At 43.1% G+C, this 13,678-nt stretch overlaps 1 protein-coding gene across 1 annotated transcript; it reads left to right on the top strand.

Annotated features, from left to right (window-relative positions):
• The first annotated feature begins 9,446 nt into the window (after positions 1–9,446).
• tril (TLR4 interactor with leucine-rich repeats) lies at positions 9,447–12,798 on the top strand. The gene has a single exon (XM_023272961.3). It carries the CDS (start codon positions 9,722–9,724, stop codon positions 12,230–12,232), a length of 2,511 nt encoding a protein of 836 aa, XP_023128729.2. The 5' UTR covers positions 9,447–9,721; the 3' UTR covers positions 12,233–12,798.
• Positions 12,799–13,678: the final 880 nt, after the last annotated feature.

Here is a 13,678-nt window from a genome sequence, read left to right as displayed (position 1 = left end):
GTCCTTGTGGCCCTCTGTATCACCTTCATTCTGTGGATTTGTTTACCCAACAAAACAAATTCCCTCCTTTGCATGAGCATGGGGCCGTCACTTCCTGTCTGAGCTTATTTCTATGGCAACAGAAGGAAGGGAAAACATAAAAAGGAGGGACAAGTCTTTGCAAAGGAGAGTCGGAGCTGGGTGTGTCCAAAACTTAGAACCGACAAAACTAATGGCAGTGTTTGGAGTTTAAAGGAATGTACTGTGGGCCTGCTGGAGACTGACAGTGTGAGACAGACATTGCTGACATTTAGTGGAGAAACATTAAAATGGAACAGACACAAAGAAGAGGTTGTTGTGTGCGTTTGTATCGCAGGTATTTTCATTGTCAAACCTAGCTGGATTCCTGTGTTGTTGTCTAACAAGCGCACAGCAGTAGCCACAAGAAAACACACCCTGAGAGAAGCTTACAGCAGAGAACTACGCCTCTCTACACACACAAATACCGTGAGATAACAAAGAAAATGCTCCAGTCGCACAATGGTTAAGACTTTCAAACATGGTCTACTTAGAGCACAGTTAAATCTCCTTTTGAATGGGTAGTGATGAGACAGAAACAGTGAGGCAGCCATAAATACAACAATATAATAAAAGCTGAGACATGAGATTTTACGTCTGTGACTGCCAGTATAGTTATTTATATCCCTTATCACATTTCTATCACCTGCAGTACACATAGGGAGACATGCATGCTGTGTGAGGAGGCTGTGTATGACAGTGTCATCTGTAGGTTATCCGTGGGTACTGCACTGAGTAGTTTGTATTCATGCAGGAAACTGGAATGCTGGGAGAGCCCTAATGTTAGTTTACACTACACAAGAAGGCCTTTACTTAGCTACAGTAGTGCACCGTGCAATTTCACTTCTAACGTAGTAGAAGGATGATAATGGAGGGAGACAACACCCTTCAACTTTGTGAGCTCTCTGTTCTGTATCTGAACCTTATCTTTGATCCTGGGCTGGATTAACCTACCAAGTTCCCTGGAAATTATGTGTAACCCCTCCACAGCCCATGTTCCTCAAACAATCCATGTATTATAGTTAGTAGCTAGGAATATGTATGTGGTAAAATGATTACAAGTGCAGAATTTCACAAAATAAGCACAAACAACACAGGCCTTCAATCCAGATTTTAACTTAGTACCCTCCATAAAATAATTTCATATTATTGTGGTCATTGCAGGTGAGGTCATGTTGGGATGTTAAGGGATCCCCAAAGTCACTAGAAGTGGTCCTTTGGGGTCTTGTAATATCTGCCTTCATTCTAAAAGGGATATCTATGTCTGTACAAAATGTCATTGCCATCATTGCAGAAGTTCTCAAGACATTTTCCCCTGAATTAAATGTGGCAACAACTCATGGCGCCAAAAGAAAACTCAGGGGATCAACGAAAACTATCAGGATTTATTGTCTTGGAGCTATGAATATTTGTACCACATTTTTTGTTAATCGATCTAGATGATGTTGAAAAGTTTCACTATATTAGTGGAAAACTTGACATGCTGGTGGCGGTGGGGTCACCAAAATATTTAGGATTCGTTCTCTGCAGAAATGCTATGTGCCGCATTTCATGGCAAACTATCCAGTAGTTGAGATTTTTCCGTATGGACCAGAATGCTGCAGTAACTGAGCAATTTACCAGCACTGCCATCAACAGAGCTATTAACACTGGCATCTTCAAGGTCCCTCAAGCTCAGGAGCAGTTGCCCACTTCACTCAGCTGGTAATCCAACCTTACTCTGACCACTCTTTGAAGGAGCAGGCTTGCAAAAATAATATTTCTCAGAAGGGATCAACACTCTGTTCCAGTACTGTGCCCTACATATGCTATAATGTTCCAAGTCTGCAGAGGGCAATGTTGCACACAGCCGATGCAGGGTTGAGACTCAGACAGCTGCACATCAGATGTCCCAACTCTCCAAATTACTGACTGACGGCTTTGTTTTAATGACTCAGAAAGCCCACATTTTTGGTGCTCTTGTTTGTGACTTGCATTGTGTTATATTTTGTGATGCTAATCCAGACATTATGTCCATATGGGTGCTTTTAGCGCTTGCTTTCATGTTTTTGTGTGCCCATGCATCTCTATCACAGTTTACAGGGTGTTTGAGTTCCTGAGTGTTATCTCCTGCGCAGCTCAGTGATCTTAACGTCTTAAAGCATTACGTTCTCTCAGTGCTGTTATGTGATTGAGGCTGATTACGGGCATGCAGACAGTTTGCATCAAACTCAGGAGATCAAAGTTTTCCCTGCTCAATACACACACACATACACTGTCTTTTACACTACCCTCCCTGTTCCTCTATCTGCCCCCTCCACTCTCTCCAGACTTTCAACAGGGCAATAGCATGCTCTCTAATTTGTTCCAGATGTGGAGTACCTCCCTTCCTCCCTTCCCCTGCTCCATTCCCTCCATTCTCAGCGCTCACAGGGTCGAGTCGAATCCTAAAGGTTCTGCCGCCCCTCCTTCCTTCCTTCCTTCCTTCCTTCTCTCCCTGTCTTACCCCTCCCCTGCACGTTCAACACACTGACCTTAACGACGGATCGTGACCTGAGGAGGTCAGGCAGGAGAGACTGCAGCTCTCCCACAGCAGAAAGGCATGCTGTGAAAATGCAGTTCCCACATTGCATGACGTGCTATTGTTGCTGTTGTTGCAATCAGCCTTTTCGCCCATGGTGTGTTTTTGTAACAATGACTGTTTGTTGCACGCTTTGATTTTGATTATATTGTTATTTGTTGAGCAGAGCGATGGTTAGTAAAAGTCTCTGCCAATTGTTTCAGCTAGACTCTTTGTCCTCTTTACTGCTTCCCTCCATCTTGTATTCCTTTTCTCCTGCCTGCGATGGGAAGCAGCTGGATGAGTTGAACAGGGGAGCATTGGGAATGTGAAAGAGCGCAGGCATGGGGCCCAGGTGTTGCTCTCACTCTTCTTCCATAATGTGTTTACATTTAGATCCAGCTAAAATTTCTCTTCATCTCCTGTATGGGACACGAAATGTCTCCAGTCTCTAATTACAGCGACATGTTGCAGACACATGCTCCGCAGAGAGGATCATGTCTTTTGCCATCTCCCACTAAGTGCATTAACACGCTCATTTATCCACTCACAGACATGCAGGCACACATACACACACCATTAATGCGAGTGGGGATGTACTAGATCTATGATTCCTGGCTCTAGCTAAAGCATTTAATGATTACAGCAGCTGTTGCTCATGTAAACTCTCCCTACACACACCAGCCAACCTCCTCATTGCCTGTTTTCCTCCTCTTTGCTTCGCTCCTCTGCATGTCTCCCTGCATTTATTCTGACACTTTAAAGAACACTCCAAGTAACAATGCACACAAAGCGACATGTGGTACTTGCGAATCAGCTCATAAAAATGCAAAAGTACATGTGCACAAAAGGACCTAGTCATGCTTTGTGACCGTGCCACACACAGAGACAATCTGTTATTTGTCTGAACCGTTTCCTATTGATTAGAGATCTGATGGAGTTCTAGTCTGAGGGACAAAGCTGCTGTTCATCTACATTCTGTGGAGCCTATCCTTCACACTGATTACTGAGATAAGCCCAACATATGAGCTAGTTTCATGCGGGGTTACATTACCAGGACATGTCTCACATGGATTGTTGCTCTGATCCAAGGCCCGCAGGGAAAAGTGAGACCCTGAGATCTCTGCTTTGAGATACAATAAGATGCACATGTTTCCACTATAGTGCAAGTTCCTGCAAGTTTGTGGCTTTGCGTGAGGGTCCTTCGTCCCTCTGCTGTCACTCCTGCGGTGCATTTTTGTAGAAATATATGTGTAGAATCATAATATATGATCACTTGTGTATAGCCATGTCTATGTTTGTACATGTACTGTGGGTGATTGTGACAAATCCCTGTTTATATTAGCCATCATGGCATAATAAGATGCAGGAATTAACATTTTTTGTGTTCAACTTGTGTATACTTAGCTCATTAAACTTGTGAAATAACCAAATTTGACTGAAAGCCAGAAGTGGAGTCTACAAAAGGAATAATTTGATATGTTAGGAAGTTCACTTAGAGAGAGTTCATTTGTCAAGATAAGAATCACCCTGATGTCAGTACAGTAAATATGGGCTCCATCCAGAGGTAACTAAATCCACCCACCAGCAGCTTCTCAACTCACTCAGCAACGTGTTATATCACAGCTGTTTAATCCATAAAAGCAAGATAGACAGGCAATCAGTGAAAGTTGCTGCACCCCAAAAACAGATTTCCCAAACAAGAAACTATGCTTAAATAGGACATTAAAAAAAACTGAAGTCATGCATTCAGAAAAAAATCTACTGTCCCTATTCTGGAAAATGGTGATCTTCAGAGTCTTTAACGAATAGTTTCACAACATTTCAAGTCCGTCTTAAAGCAATAATCAGCTGCCCAACAGTCCATGTGATCTGTAATGGCTCTGAAGAGATCCGCTCCCAAATCATTTCAATGTAGATGATGGGGAACAAAATCTGCAGTCTGTAAAAATACTTCCAAAAGTTGATCTTAATCTAATATGAGGCTTTGGCCATCTGTGGTAAAAATATCAAGTGTCAGTGTTTTACTACAAAATCCCCTCTTTGTGTCCCTTCCCTGCAGCTCAGCAAGGAAACACTGTCCAGGAGAACACAGAGGGGGGCATTTGCTGTAATGTTCATATGTGCACCCCAGAGACTTCAGAAATGGATCAATTGTTTATTTATTATTAATACATAAATCTAAGCAGCATTTTAACACTGCATGGTTGTGTAAGTGTGGACTTCTCTGAGCCAAATTGAAATCCAATTTAGCCTCTTTTCTGTTGTTGACAAACTTATTTTCACCCAAGGTCTGCTTGTATTCACTCTTTGATTGTATCACACAGTGAACACACTTTCAACTAGTCCGAGCTCCATAACAAATGAGTGAAAAGACCTTGAATGGAAAGACTTTTAAGATTTATTCAGAAAATTGTCATGATTTGCTCAGTGAGAACAGGCTGCAAGAAACAAGTGCTGACACAAACCAGGAAGGCAAGAACAGTCCAGTGTTTTTATTTACCTGATGTTGAAATACAGGCATACAGACATGCAGGTGGTAGATAAAGTAGCAGGTTAGCAGAAGGCAAGAAGAGAGCAATATCAGGAGCAAGAATAACATTACAATCTAATGAACAACTAAGGAAAAACACAGCAGGTATAGTACTATGAAGTGATTAGCTAATGGGAAATAGGTAAGCCAGCATTCAACAGTATGAATTCTTGACAATTTATCCCCTTCCCCAAAGATGCATGCACATATAAAAACCATTTCAAGCCCCCATGAACACACACTGAAGCACTACAGCTGCACACACAAGTGATGTCAATTAACTCTGAGCAGGTTTAGTGATTATTTGCAGTACTGCGGAGATAAATTTTACACAGAAAAACCTCAACAAATGCAGTGTAGAGCAGAACAAGGCACTGAGGGTTAACATTCAAAAGAGAGCTCTCACATTTTTAATCACCCTAAATCCAGCCCCCTTAACAACCTCCAGTCCAAAGCCCTGCAATCCTGGGAGCTGAGCCTAGAAAATAGTCCCTTATGTCAACGAGTACAGACTCAACTGCCTCCTCTCAAGTACAAACTCTCAAATCAGAATGACCCAAATGATAATGCAACATAGAGAAACCTGTTGGGGAAAATGAAACTAAAACTGAGTAAAGTAGAATTGAATGTTGTCTGGCCCTAAAAAGAGACTATGAATTGGAATTATGTCTATCTGCCTACAAACATTCAATGAGACAAGCGACGCTTACTTATACAAGTTCATCTCTGAAATTTCCGATTTAAAGTCACTTAATGACCTCTTAAAATACTAAATAATCCTCAGAGAAGAAGACAGGCCGTATATTACAGCCAAGTATGTATCAACTTGCCTCTACCTCGATGCTTTTGCAACATTTTTTCTAAGAACTTAAATGACAGTAAAGCATTGAACTGATAAGGCCTCATGGTAGAGAATGGGCCGCTTTTACTTCTTCCCTCATTCAGAAGCTGTTTGAACACCTGAGGACTGCAGGGGAAATGAAACGCTCCTTGCGGCCTACATTTGTGCATGCAACTGCACACAAACTTACCAGCAGTGACCTGGTTATTCTTTATTTCAGGCAGACACACACATTTGCCACTCCCATGAAACAAGCCAACTCAAGTGCAGACAGATATACAAGCTCTTCTCTCTCTGTTTCCCTTCAGTGGAGTTGGGTTTCTCTCTCTCTTCTCTACTGAGAGGCTGAAATGTCACATGGCAGGCTGATTGGACAGTGAGAGGCCTGCTGGAGGGAGTGAGGTGATGAAAGGATGAGCTGGTGAAACCAGTCTGCAGCCTTTGTTGTGTGCAGGCACTCTGCACAGGGTCCTCAATAGTGCCTGTTTTGCCTGTGTTTTTGTGAATCTGGGTCAACTCTAAAACACTTTTCCTCTCCCAACAATCTGTCTACATCAGTCTAACATTGCACTCACTCCCCTCCTCCTCTGATCCCCTGCTCTCACTTTCCACATACTACCTCATACTTTTCTTCCCTCTTCCATCTCTCATTATATCCGCTCACCTCATTTACACACTGTACCCTCTTGAGACTGAAATTCCCCTTTAATGTAGTAATTTTGAAGCTTAGCTCAGGTTATTTGATGCTACAGTAAAAGCCAGTATATACTTTTGAACCCTTTGTGTATTCCTTACCGCTTTGAGACTGCCATAAAACAACTGGATTGGTCCCAGTGTGTCTGGGAGCAGATCTCTGAGTGTTTTCTCACTGTGTGTGTTCCTCAGAGGAGAGAATGAGGGACTAGAAGGACATGGATACAGAGGGGGGGAGTAGGGATGCAGAAAGACTATGGAGAAATGGGCAGACAGGAAATGACCTCCCAGAGAGAGAGAGGAGAGAGAGAGAGGGGCTTCCCCATGGGTTGTATTTCTCTCTCACAGACACTCACTCACACACAGAGCTATAATGCCTGATGATGTCTACCAACAGATATGCATGAGAAACAGCCCAGTCCGCGAGTGCTTGTAGGCAATGTTGGAAATGCAAAGAGCTGCAACAGTCATGCATTAGCTCAACGCTGGAAAACATTGCATCACTTGAATCTCGAAAGTGCTTGGAAGAAAGATATGTAAGATTTTGCGTATAACCTTTTGTGCTTGAGTGAGCCGTGAATGCATATTCTTACAGCTGACAAATCTCTAATCACATACATTACATTACCTGTTGCAGGTGAGAGTATGTCAAAACCCATGTGAGCTGGTGTGTTTGAAAAGTACTAGATAAACAGTAAAAATAGTCATCTAACATTAATTTTAAAATGGTTGAAATATATGACCAGATTTAATTTAAAAATTGTTTAGAAAGTGTGTAAGATTGTAAGAAGAAAAAGTGCTAGATAGCTAAAAGTTATCAATAAAGTTGAAACTGTTAGCTAAAAGTAACTGCAAAAAAGTAAGAGATAAATAGCTGAATTAAATGGCTATGTTTAATGGGTAAATAGTTGAAACAGTAAAAAGTAATAGATACTTAGCTAAAATAAATAGCTAAATGTAATGGGTAAATTGTTGAAACGGCTAAAAGTCATCAATAAATAGTTGAAACTGCTAGCTAAAAATGATTGATAGAGTTGAATTTGTTAACTAAAAGTTATATAAATAGTTGAAACAGCTAAAAGTAAAACTTGAAACAGCTGAAATTTAAAGTTGAAACAGCTAAAAGTAATGGACAAATAGCCGACATAGGATAATTAGCTAAAAGTAATGGAAAGAATAGTTCATACAATTAAAAGTAATGGAGAAATGGTGGAAACATCTAAAATTTATGGGAAAAAATTGAAACCTTTAGCTAAAAGTAATGGATAAATAGCTGAAATAAGATAATTAGCTTAATGTACAGGATAAATAACTCAAACAGTTAGTTAAAGGTAGCCTAATGGATAAATAGTTAGCTAGGAATAGCTGTAAAGTTAAAAGTAATACAAATAGTAAATTTAGTTTGGTTAAATAGTTGAAACAGTCAACAAAAGGGTGAAAATTGAAAAAAAAAAGTATAGCATAAAGAATTAAAATTGTTTTAAAAACTATGCATAAACAGTTTAATTAATTAGCTGCAAACAATAAAGAGTTTAGTTTTAGCTGAATAATGGATTAAAAGTTGAGATATCTAAAATATTAAATGGACACAACACAAAGAGTGCTATGAAACCATGAATTACAATGGTCATTTCATTCATCCGTGTAAAACATTTTAACAATGTATTTTTATATGATTGAGAATGTCAAATATCATCCATTTAAAGGGGAAACATGCCAGGTGGTGCAGGTGAAGGGACTTGAGATCTCCTGACTGTAGAACAGAAGACCAAAAAAAGAAGTTGGGAAACACTGCTGCAGGATTTGTGTAGACCATGTCAGGGATTAAGCACTCTACCTCGTGTTGGCCATAAATGTGCAGATGTCTTGGCAGTAACACTGCATGCTTTCAGACTGGAACTGGAACATAAACCTTCATGAGGGCTCCAGTGCAGAGAATCACTCTTCTGTCTGCAAAACCATGCAGTCAACATTCACACGCTGCACTCGTTCTGCATTTCATACTCCACTTTTCAAGTCGGAGATCTTGAACTCAGATTTGGCACCTCTCCTCGCCAGTCTTAACACACGCTTCACGACCCGAATTCCTCATCTGCAAATGTGAACCATCTGTGCTCCTTATGCGGCCCCTGCAACAAAAGGAGCGTTAATGAGAGAACTGTAAATTAGACTGCAGTTTAGGCTGCATGCTGTCTCTACTGCACTGAATGCATGCAGGCCTGTGATTGTGTTGATTGAAGCTGCGTGGATTGTCTCTGTTGGCTAGACACCACATCTGCCCTGCTGTTTAGTGAATTATAATTTTCATAATTATAAAGAAACAGTGCCGTTACGGATTGAAGTTGTTCAACTTGTTTCGTGAGTAACTCTGGTTTGCTGTGTCTGAGAGTTGAAATCTTTCGGGGTTCTCTTGGGATTCCGTGGGAAGGAAATCTTCCTGTCTGCTTTGTCCATACCAGGGATCCGATCCAGATCTCAGACCCCCGGTGGCTGCGGGGGCGCGCAGAAAACTCGGTCAAAGGGTTCCTCTCTCTCTCCTCATCCTCCCTCTCTCTCTCCTTAGTCCCCTGCCTGTGGGTTTCATTACCTGCGTGCACGCGCAAAAACACTGGATCTCGTGCGTCAAGGCTGGTGCACATCTGGTTTTGGCAGGGTCGCAGAGTTGCGGGGGAGGGACTACTTCGCTGAGAGTGTGTTCGTGTGTGTGTGTGTGTGTGTGTGTGTGTGTGTGTGTGTGTGTGTGTGTGTGTGTGTGTGTGTGTGTGTGTGTGTGTGTGTGTGTGTGTGTGTGTGTGTGTGTGTCAGCGCCTGAACTCTGTAATTCGCAGCAGATGACCACTTGTGGAGGCTTCACTGGGGAGGTGAGGCAGCATCAGAGCGCACTAATCTGCTCCGTGGATGATGCTGCTCAGTGATGGAGTCATGTACTTGAGACGTGCAACACTTTCCAAAGCAGCTGGTGAATTATGGAAGAGCCGGTGTCCAGCCTGACAGACGAGAGGGGCGACTGCACCTGAACGCGAATGCCGCATCAGACTGTGCCAGCCGCGCTGTGGCGATGGATACCAGCAATTTCCTGGCTTGGATATGTTTCATCCTGCTGTCGCTCAGTGGGCTCTTATCTTCCTCACCGGCGATGGACTTTTGTCCCGACCGCTGCGACTGTCAGCACTCTCAGCACCTCATGTGCACGAACCGCGGTTTGCGGACTGTGCCAAAACCCGCCGCACTGGTGGCTGAGGACCTGCTGATCTTCAGCCTTGGGGGTAACTTCATCACTAACATCTCTGCCTTCGACTTCACACGGTACAGTAACCTTATAAGGCTGAATTTACAGTACAATGAAATAGGAAGTATTCACCCAAAAGCGTTTGAGAAACTCTCAAAGCTAGAAGAGCTGTATTTGGGACATAATCTTTTATCAGATATACCTGCCGGGACTTTAGAGCCCCTGAAGAAATTAACTATTCTCTGTGGGAATAACAATGACATTAAGAAAATCACACCGGAGCTCTTTTCCAACTTGGATAATCTTGTTAAACTACGCCTGGATGGCAACTCATTAGAAGTTTTGCAGGACTCTGTTTTTAACAGTCTGACCGGTCTACATTATCTCCATCTGGAATCCAACAAACTGCGGCACATTCACAGGAACGCTTTCTCTAAACTAACCAACCTGCGCTTTCTAAACCTGGCGCACAACAAGCAGACGGCCGTGCGCAATGTCCTCACTTTTTCCCAGCTCAGAGCTTTGACAACTTTGCTGCTGTCTGAAAATGAAATCCAATTCATCGGAAACCACGCCTTCCAAAATTTGAAAAAGCTATCCAAGCTTTCCCTTAGCAACAACAGAATCTCTCGTATGGACACCGGCGCTCTAAAGGGACTGTCGAGCCTCAGAGAGCTTCTGATTGACGGCAACGAGCTGGTAGAAATCCCCGCCGTTCTCCTGGACCCTCTGGAGCACATTGAGGAGCTGGACTTCAGCCGCAACCGGATTTCCAACGTGGACTCTTTGGCTTTTTCGAGACTGAAACACCTGAAGGTGCTGAAGCTCAAGAACAACCTCCTCACTAGTCTTTCCGGTGACATTTTTGCCCTCAACAACGTGCTTTACGACTTGGATCTCCATGGCAACAACTGGACGTGCGACTGTCGCCTGGAGGAGCTGAAGAGATGGATGACTGCTGCGCATTCTCAGGGCAAACTGTTGACTGTATTTGTGCAATGCCATTACCCAGCAACGCTGAGGGGGAAATATCTGGACTATGTGAACAGCTCCCAGCTGCAGCCCCTTGGGAACTGGACCCATTTGTGTAGGAGTCAAGCTGGGCCCGAGGAGAGCCGGGGAGGGGGTGTGCTAGTAAAGGTGGAGGGCACAGAGGGAGGAGAGGCAGATGCAACAAAGCCTGAGGATGGAGAGTGGACAGGTGAAGAGGGTCAGCTGGAAAAAAGTGGAGTACAAACAGCAGAAGTGGCGGAAACGAGAGATTTGACAGAGAGCAACAAGGATGGAGTGATGATGAGGAGGAAAGAGGGAGAAAAAAGGAAAAGAGAGGGGCAGGAAGAAGTGGAAATCCAAGGAGACCAAGGGGGTCCAGAGGTGACAGAACCTTCATCTTTCTTGGAAAGAAAAAAACCAAAGAAGGAGTCACTCAGCCAAAGATCACGGCCTGCTGCAGATTCAGCTGAGAAGCGTTCCAAAGGGAGACGAAGGTCAGATGCTATTTCCAAAACTGATCCGTCTGCTATTCCAACACCAAGTCATGAAACTAACACCAGGCTGACTACTACTTCTCCTGTCCAGTCAGGAGAGAAGTTCGATCTCCTAAGGTCAGATCAGAAGGAGGGTCTGCCTGTAATTACAGATCCATGTGTGTTCAACCGTCATTTCATCACCAATGTGTCGGTGGATGAAGTGACGTCTAGCACCGTTACTGTCGACTGGACTACCAGAGATCATCACCGCTACACACCAGGACCTGGACCAGGCCTCAACGAAGTCCACTACCGAGTTCTGTTCGACAGGTTTGGCACTCCGGATCGCTTCCCCCGCTACGTTTATGCCCATGGCACAGCTCGCTCTGTGACCCTTCGAGAACTCAGCTCAGATGTGACCTACATGGTCTGTGTGGAAGGAGTGGTTGGAGGATCTGTGTGTCAAGTGGCACCCCGGGACCACTGTGCAGGACTGGTCACCCTCCCAGAGAGGTCCAGGCGGGGAGCCACGCTGACCTCTGACCTCCAGCTGGTGACGGTGGCGACGCTAGCAGGGAATGCCGTCTTGCTGCTCGTCGTTGGTGGGATCTGGTTGGGCCGGAGCCTGAGGAAGAGGTTGCAGAGGAGGAAGTCGGCTGTGCATGTGCGCCACATGTACTCCACCAGGCGCCCGTTTCGTCCCGCCATGGCGACGGCCTCTGTGTCCGCTGACTTCACCAGCTACCAAAGCAGTCGACCAGCTCGACTTGCACCACTAGAGGAAGGGGACCTCATTGAGTTCCCCTGCGACCGCTTTATGGACAGCAGCAGCGTCCGCAGAGACAGTGACATGCAGAGATTCTCTGACTAGAACCACAAAAACTCAAATCTAACTCAAATGTTGACACTGTACAACAGAAAAATATGTGAATTTGTACTGTTTCTGTTTTTTGTTTAGCTTTTACAATACAAATTCCTGTCAGTACAAATGGTGCATTATCACATTTAAAACGTTGCTGTGTTTGCAGCTGCAAACAAACCGAGTCAACAATCCCACAAGAGAACTTTAAAACGACTAGAACGGCTAGAACAATTCTTTGAGCCCTTTTCAGACACCGGAGGAAATCCAATCCCTCTGACTTCCTCATCCTGCTTTGTGCATTTCCTCTTTCATTTCCTTGCACCTGTGAGTGTTTCTAAATGTGTGATTTGTCGTGAGCGTGTACGCATGAATGTTGTACCACTGATTTCACCTACGGTGCTAATACTGAGTTGACAGACATTATATTGTCTCATATTTGTACAGAATGAAATGATGGCTGCTCAGTGGCAGGAAAAACACTTGTTTTGTACCACATGTATCATGTTTTATACTTTTATATGGAACTTTTTATAATTTTTGCATTACAGAAAGAAGTAAAATCCCCAACAATGTGACTGATTTATCATTTGAGTGTTTGTGAATGATTTACTTCTGCAATAGATGGTAAGTGATGAATATATTTCCATGGATAGTGGGAGATTATTACAAAGTATATACATAAAAAAATACAGACATGAAAATAAGATATTCATGCAAATATTGCTTGAATTAACCTCTACAACTCCACATTATAATTAACTCACTATATTTCTAGTCCCTTAGTGTCAGTAAAACAGGCTACAGGGCAAATATTATTCAAGACAGCAGGTCGGGCTACTCAGAAATATAGTATATAGAGTAAAAAATATGTTACTGACTGCTAATTTTTAGCCTTTACCCTATGGATTTCTTACATTTTAAGATACAGAGCAATTAAGTTAATGCTTTACAGGCAGACCTAAACAGTGTTCAAGGTTGTGGAAGATAATAGCAATAGTATATCAGGGAAGTATGTGAGTTGCATGCGTGTCAAGATGAGGTCTGGCAATAGTTAAGCAGTCCCCTTGTTTGAGTCACTCGGGTGGAGTGCCTCCCACATTTAGACCAAATCACACACAAAGACAGACAAACACACAAACACACACTTGCATGCATGCAAACTATTTTCATATCACCAGACATTCAGGAGGTTAGACATGAAAGTTGCTGTAAAAACATCCAGCACTTAACAGGCAGCTGGCGCCAAAAGAAAGTCCTTAAATATCAGGCACTTTACTGATATTAAATGATGTTTAAAATAAAAAGAAAAGATCATTTTATTAGGATCTTTGTGTGTTATACATTGAGAAATGCTTGTGTGTGTGTTTGCTAAATATAAAACAGGCTATGATCCAATTTGCTGGTAGCTCTTGTTGTCAGCTACCATTAATAAAAGCAGTCACTAGATGGCAGGAT

The sequence above is a fragment of the Amphiprion ocellaris genome, chromosome 15 (genome assembly GCF_022539595.1).
Source record: "Amphiprion ocellaris isolate individual 3 ecotype Okinawa chromosome 15, ASM2253959v1, whole genome shotgun sequence".
Taxonomy (NCBI): Eukaryota; Metazoa; Chordata; class Actinopteri; family Pomacentridae; genus Amphiprion; species Amphiprion ocellaris.
This window is presented reverse-complemented; position numbering and strand designations above follow the sequence as displayed.

Excerpts from the sequence above, each read along its gene's own strand:
- tril (XM_023272961.3), top strand. The coding sequence starts at position 9,722 with ATGGATACCAGCAATTTCCTGGCTTGGATATGTTTCATCCTGCTGTCG.